The sequence below is a fragment of the Rhinichthys klamathensis genome, unplaced genomic scaffold (assembly GCF_029890125.1).
Source record: "Rhinichthys klamathensis goyatoka isolate OS25496 unplaced genomic scaffold, OSU_Roscu_1.1 h1tg000240l_1, whole genome shotgun sequence".
NCBI lineage: Eukaryota > Metazoa > Chordata > Actinopteri > Cypriniformes > Leuciscidae > Rhinichthys > Rhinichthys klamathensis.
In genome coordinates, this window is record NW_026606762.1 from 931175 (window position 1) to 938331 (window position 7157).

The following is a 7157-nucleotide window of genomic DNA, read 5'->3' on the forward strand; positions in this document are numbered from 1 at the left end:
GGAAGGAATTAAATATCTTACTATGTCATACTAAATATAATAAATTTTTTAAATATAAAAGCTTATTTAAAATATTAAAGCTATTTAGACTTATTTTTCCATATTTTACATTACTTTTGCAGTCATTTGTGATATCTTGATAAGGATTTTTTTAATGGTTTGTAAATATACCTACTTTATAACTGAACTATATTATAATATTACTTCTAGACACATGTGCATGATCAGTAATATTTTCATTTTTAAATTCTGATATTTCCATTGGATTTCAGAAAAGTAAAAATTATTCAACAATTGTCTGAAGTCTAATGAGAGGATTAAAATCAATCATTAGGGGGCGTTGCAAGTCCTTGCGTAGAAATCAGAAAATATGGTAGGATATATCAGGAAAGTAATGGTTTGTTAGAGCCACACAGGTTCTTTCTTAATTGAACAGTTTTATTGTTGATTCAAACTGGCTTGTTTGTGAGTTTTAAAACAAAAACCGTTGGTATGGTAAAACAAAGGCTTAAATAATAATATATTAATTTGCTTTCGACACTTAGCCTATGTTATCAATGTCAATTTTCATTTTCAGTACATATGCATGCTCAAACAATTAGCCATATTTGTTTTGCTACCAGAGATGGTTGCATTTCGTTACATGGAGTTCCTAGAATAGATAACTATTAATCAGTATTATAGATACAATCTGTATATAGTGACCAAAATAAGCAATATTAAAAACATCTAAATAAATGTCCATCTGATCAAAGAGTTATATATTAAAGAAATCTAATGTGAATTCTTTAACACATGGTTTCAGATTTTCTTCAGGCAGAAAGAGATACTGTGATCTCCCCTTCATTAATCATTGATCATTGGAACACTAAAACTCATCAATCTTTTAATCTAAGGGCAAAGGTCAAGGAGTGCTGGGCTGGGAGGCGGCCATGTTTCCTTCTTTCTCTACGCTTCTCTCAGCATCAAGCCGTCAAAACAAACCGTGCATAATGTACAGTACAGAAACAAAACGCTGTCTCAAAGGATTTTAGTGCCGTTTGCCAACAAAGAAAACAAATATCAGAAACAAACTGGTGCATTTCTTGTGATAATGTTTACAAAAAATTATATTTAAAATAAAGGCTGTTCTTTTGAACTTTCTATTCATCAAGGAATCCTGAAAAAAAATGGTCACGGTTTCCACGAAAAATTTTAAGCATTGCAACATTGAACCGTTTCTTGAGCAGCAAATCGGGATAAATTACATTTGGAAATACATTTAAACAGAAAATATTATTTACTGTTAAATATTATTTTAAATTGTAACTTTTCACAATATTAGTTTTACTGTATTTTTAATCAATTAAACATAGCCTAGGTCAGCATAAGAAACGTCTTTCAAAAACATGACCAACTTTAAACGGTATTGTAGATATTTTGGTAAAATATGATGAAAGCATTTGCTGTAAGTACTATCACAGTACTCCTGAAGCAATGCTTCACATTCATGTGTTAAACTGATTGTGTAGTGCAGGTATGAAAACAATAAATTACAATATGAATCTGAAATGGTAAGAGCTGAACACATCAGAACACAGAAGCAGACTGTGGCGATTTTATTGCATGTCATGTTACTTCAACGTCACACACGTTATACTGGAAAACATACTATTTAAGACAATCAGCCCTCTCTTTGTTTGAGTCCATGTAAAGCACCTCAGACTGTATCAACAAGCCCTTTGAAATATTTGGCTCTTGACGGCAAAAGTTTGTTAAACTAGCACATTACAAAAGATTATTTTGGTGGAAAAAGAAATTACAAAACCAAAATAAATAGATTTCAAAAGACTTGTATTAGTACTCATTCTACCATCAGCATTGTGAATCCTTAAATGATCTGAATGATCAAGAACAAAAGGTCTGAAAACCTTTATGAATCAAGGGATTTGATGAATTTTTCATAAGCAGCTTCATCCATGAGTTGATCAAGTTCTGCAGGTTTCTCTATGGTCATCTTAATTAACCATCCTTCAAGGAGAAAGGAATGTTTTAGCAGTATATCATACATGCATGTGAAGTATTTGGTGAACTCAGCTGCACTCACCGTCTTCGTAGCAGGCTTTATTTACTAGTGCAGGGTTATCTGCCAGATCTGTGTTGATTTCGGTCACCTCTCCAGTCAGTGGAGAATACAGCTCACTAGCAGCTTTGACGCTTTCTAAAACGCCAAACTCCTCTGGGAAAGAAATACAATCCGTGTTGTGTGTGCTGTAACAGGCAAAAGGCAAAAGATGGAGATTTCAAATGATTCTCACCTATTTGTTCAAGCTTTGTTCCCACTTCTGGAAGCCCACAGTACACCACGTCACCTAAAGCTTCCTATGGTGAAAGAATAAGTACATTTAGGAGGAAGACCATTAAAGGGATAGTTCACCCAAAAATAAAAACTATCCCTCATGTCGTTCCAAACACGTAAGACTTTCGTTCATCTTCATCATATAACGCGACTGTCTCTTCAGAAAATGTGTAAATCGCTAAATTCACATGGATTAGTTTTACGATCTCTTTATGAACTTTTTGAAGCGTCAAAGTGGTAGTTGCGTAGCTGTCAATGGAGGGACAGAAATCTCTCAGATTTCATAAAGAAGATCTCCATTTTTGTTCTGAAGATGAAGGAAAGTCTTACGGGTTTGGAACGACATGAAGGTGAGTAATTACTGACAGAATTTTCCCTTTAACTAAACTTGAGAACTCCATGAAAAGAAAATATTGCAATAACATCAATGTAAAACAACAGTATGACTTTAAAACTGAACCCTCAACTATGGTTATGTTTCAACCCCTCTCTCCCCTCCTACTTACTGAATATTTTACTTGGAAATGCATTACATTATGAAAGTAAGGGTGTACTCTCTCACTGCATGCGTACCGTACCCGAGCCCAACCGAAAATGACATTTCTAACTTAAATTGTTATAACTCTTGAATACTTTGAAGCACAGACTTAAGTTTGGCAGAATAATGTAGTTAAAGAAGTTTAAGTTTACACGAAAATGTAAACCTTTTTTTATATTTTATTTAAAATATATATATATATATATATATATATATTACAAAACATGTTCAACTTTAAAACTGCAAGAAAATCAAAACCATAAATCTGGGTTGATATCTCGAACAACCAGCTTTCAGTAAGATTTTGTGTGGGCGCAATACCAAACATTTCCACTAGATGACATCCAGGCAACATTGGTGGACGCGCACATTTCCATATATGGTTAGAGTGATATGAACCATATTTTTCACAATATTTATGAAGTAAACCTCCTATTCAGAAGCAGTATGGGCAGTTTTTGAGTTGAATTCAACCTCTAAGCCTTTATGTTCAGACTGCAGGCAAATCAGATTTTTTTTCTCCAACTATTGCTAATGATCAAATAAGATTTGTGTGGAGGAGACTGGTATACATGGTATGAATATCCTGTATTTCCGTCAGCAGTTTTGATGAGTGACGCAAAAGACAATATGAAACCCCGATTGAGCAGCCAGAGTGCACTGTCCAGACAGAGACGCATCTGTAAAAATCTGATTGGAATCGCATTTCAAACCACCTCCAAATGTGGTTTTACAAATCTGATTCCATGTGTGTGTTTTTTTGCTGTCCAGACTATCAAAAACCCATCTGGATAAGATCTGGATATGCAAAAAATCTAATTTTGCTGGCAGTCTGAACATGGCCTAACTAACATAAAAGACTTGCGGGGAAAGAACCCTCGCCGCCTCATCACAAATGGAAAACTGATCTGTTTTACTTAATATAAAAAAAAAAAAAAGATTTTTTAAGTGCATCGCCATTTCAAAAAGGTCTGAACACACCTTGTGACACTGATGAATATTCTTGTTGCAAATTAATAAATTACTGTTGCTCTGGCATTTGTTTCAAAAATTGTATATATAGTTTGTCAAGATTGGTGTAGGTTTAGACTAAGATATTATATATAATGGCAAACGCCCCACTGGTGGGACAGTGAGAGGTAACAGGGTTCATACCGTTTCAGCAGTAAAAAGTGTAAAAATAAGGATAACACATTTGACACTGAACCGACACCATGTCTTAACACCCATTTCTTTATAGAGGGGAGCAAACCTGAGCAAAGTTGCTGATGCCGACTGTACCCACACCGCCCTCCACTCGCACCCACTCGTGTTTGTCTGTAAACTTCAGAGCTGTAAACACAAGACAATTTGATTAATAAAGAGAATTTGAATCATAAAAAGATCAAGATAAACAGAACAATTAGTTAAAGCAGAGATGGTCTTATTATTGGGAGGGAGGGTCCGTGGCTCTACCATTGGAGAAAGTGTAACGGCTAACTTGGATCACGTGTGCCTTGATAACCAATCACATGGCAGTCTTGACGTCACTGAATTTCGATCAGAGTTGTGCGACAGTCAATCACTGTTTGTAGATACCATGAATGAGAAGTGGCGTAAACTGAATCATACCTGGCATGCAATTATGTGTGACTTTTCTTCTAAAACAGCATTTTTTTCAGTGTAAACACTTTAAATATATCAATTCAAAACGAATGTTTAAGAGCAAACATGTTGAAGATCAGCCAAAGGACTGTCGATTCATTAAATAAGCCGTTCTCCCACAAAAGCGGTTTATTCAGCGCAGTGAAGCCTCTCCTCCATTGACATCCATTCAATAAAAGTCAGCCTATGGTCTCCTTCCATTAGCAGGCGTTATGATTTCTTTGTTTGTTGCTAACCTTCAAATGGCTTCGGTTAAAGTGTCAATGTCAATTACTCACTCTCACATAGTGTTATAGTATTATTTTTATACTAGTATTTATCAATTTATTTTTCACTTCAACTTTAGTTTGTGCTTTTGTCATTTAAAAAATACATATTTCTATAGCTTTAATTTATTTTAATTTCAGTGTCCGTAATTTCAGTATTTTATTCCCAAGGCAACGTTTCAACATTTAATTAAAATGTTTTTCATCAAATACTTTATTTCAGCTTTATTTCAATCCCCAAATCCAATTTTGAATAGTTGTCAAAATAGTAATAACATTGTTATAAACATGACTTGTGACTTTTTTCTACTGTGGAAGACAAAATGAGGACATTTTGAATAATGTACTGATTCTTTTTCATGCAATTACAAAGAACGGGCCTTTCAAATGTCCAGTGGTACATTTCAGTAAGGGGTCGTTTAGACAACACTGGTTTCAACTAAATGCATTTTGGCTGTTTATTTACACGATAACACTGTTTCGGGGGCCTGAAAAGGCAAACTTTAAAAACAGGTTTTAAAAAGGCAAGTTCTTGAAAATTATAGCATTGTTTCCATGTAAACTACAAAACTGCTTTGTATGTGTGTGTCAGTCATATGGGGTTGGAATGACACGAGAATCATTATTTGCTATTACTTTAAACACTGTCACTTTTTTTTTCCAAGGCCAATTATTATATATAAATATTAACTTCCTGACTGATAATAGTTGACCATTTGAACTCCATGAGGCTAACGATGCATTAATTATTTCCAGATCAGTCTCTCCATTTCACTGCATTGTGTTTTCTAAATGATTCGAACTCTGAAACTACCTTCTCATTCCATTGCACTGAACATGACGGAGTCACTAGGGGTGGAAGCAACAGTAAAAAGGTCACGTTAGGGCATGCGGAATCTGTGCCAGGCAATTGCAAAATAACTGCCTTTCAAACAGGTTTCTTAAATACCCATTCATGGGTTTCTGTACAAGAAAGCTACAAAATTAAATTCACATGATAAATAAAGTGATTCACATTAAACATCCACTTCCGTATGAACAAATATGTCAGGATGCCTCAATAACCCTTGCACAGGACCTGATTCAGAAAGCAAGCAGTCATAATTTGAAATAAAAATAATATAAACTGCATATTAAGGAAAATAGTCTGGCACACCAATGAACCAGTGCTGAGGACTCCCAGAGGGGTAATGCCTCAACTGAGTCAGATTCTAGCATCTGCCCATGCAGAAACAATACAGGTTTAAACCAGATTGTGAGCAGGGCTGAATGCTGGAGCATGGCTGGGCTTTATGCAAAACACTCCTGTTGTTATTTCTGATCTTGAGGGAACATAAGGAGGTGATGCATGGGTGTAATTTCATATACACATTACACACACAGATTAGTCAATGACAGATTTCGGTGAGATATAATGTGGAGTCAGGGGCCTCTAATCAAACTCCACAGGCACGAGATGCAGTCTTAACTTTAAATAGCCACATTTTAAAATCTCATGACCACATGATTATACTGAAGCGAAAAAATTGGTGCATGACGAGTTTGATCCGATGCAAGCGTCAGCAAAAATTACATAGACCTTACACGGACTAAGTAAATAAATCTGTGCGCTTTAAATAAGAATACTAAAAAAAAGATGGAATAACGAAAAAGTCTTAAAAAATAAAGAGACCAGTGAAACGGAAGAGTTCGAAAATCGAATCCGACAAGTAACGTTAACTTACGAATAAAACGTACAAGACATTCATGACGTAACAAACGAACCACCAAAATTCCAATGTAAGTTAACGAACGTTCAATCTCAGTTGATAAGCACACATTAGATTCCAGCACGTTAAAGCTATTGAAAAGACCAAAAACGCAAACAGGAATGGCTGCAGTCCTCACGGAAAAGCTAAATGTGAGATGTAAAACGTGGGAACCGTGAGTTCAGTAAAGTTTTTACCTCCCGAAAGCCGCGAGCTCGTGTAAAGCGTCCTTAAGATGTTTGGTCTTAGCGAATTTTGGCACGTCCAGATATGTGCAGGTCTCGAGAGCAGGGGCAATGCTGCCGAAAAGTTTGTCGAAACGCATCTGAGCGCCGCACACATCGCCATCTTCACCGAGTCTGGGCTTCACACATGAATAATACCAGCCTGATGCACTTGACCGAGCGAGAGGCGCGCGACAGAGGCGAGAAGCGCGCTCACGCTAAACCAGGGACCTCACGGTGCTGATAAGTTAGACTGAGAACAGAGATATCGATAACGACAAGAACATTGGCACAGACTAAACGAGCCATTATACAAAGTCCAAGCATTACGAAAGCAAAATGATGTGTGTAGCACAGTAAGTAGAATCAAATCCCTTGATTTTGAAACACGTTCATGTA

At 35.9% G+C, this 7157-nt stretch overlaps 1 protein-coding gene across 1 annotated transcript; it reads right to left on the reverse strand.

Annotated features, from left to right (window-relative positions):
- Nucleotides 1-1888: 1888 nt before the first annotated feature.
- Nucleotides 1889-6982, reverse strand: gcshb (glycine cleavage system protein H (aminomethyl carrier), b). Its single transcript, XM_056265830.1, has 5 exons — nucleotides 6732-6982; nucleotides 4129-4208; nucleotides 2298-2361; nucleotides 2087-2218; nucleotides 1889-2010 (listed from the first exon to the last, which is right to left on the reverse strand). The coding sequence occupies exons 1-5, from the start codon at nucleotides 6880-6882 to the stop codon at nucleotides 1913-1915; spliced, it is 525 nt and encodes a 174-aa protein (XP_056121805.1). The 5' UTR covers nucleotides 6883-6982; the 3' UTR covers nucleotides 1889-1912.
- Nucleotides 6983-7157: the final 175 nt, after the last annotated feature.

What these genes read in the sequence shown, in the direction of transcription:
- gcshb (XM_056265830.1), bottom strand. Translation starts at nt 6,882, where the DNA reads ATGGCGATGTGTGCGGCGCTCAGATGCGTTTCGACAAACTTTTCGGCA. An exon ending in GAGCTCGCGGCTTTCGGGAG is followed by an intron (nt 4,209 to 6,731) that starts GTAAAAACTTTA and finishes TTGTGTTTACAG; the next exon opens with CTCTGAAGTTTACAGACAAA. An exon ending in AACAAAGCTTGAACAAATAG is followed by an intron (nt 2,219 to 2,297) that starts GTGAGAATCATT and finishes TTTCTTTCCCAG; the next exon opens with AGGAGTTTGGCGTTTTAGAA.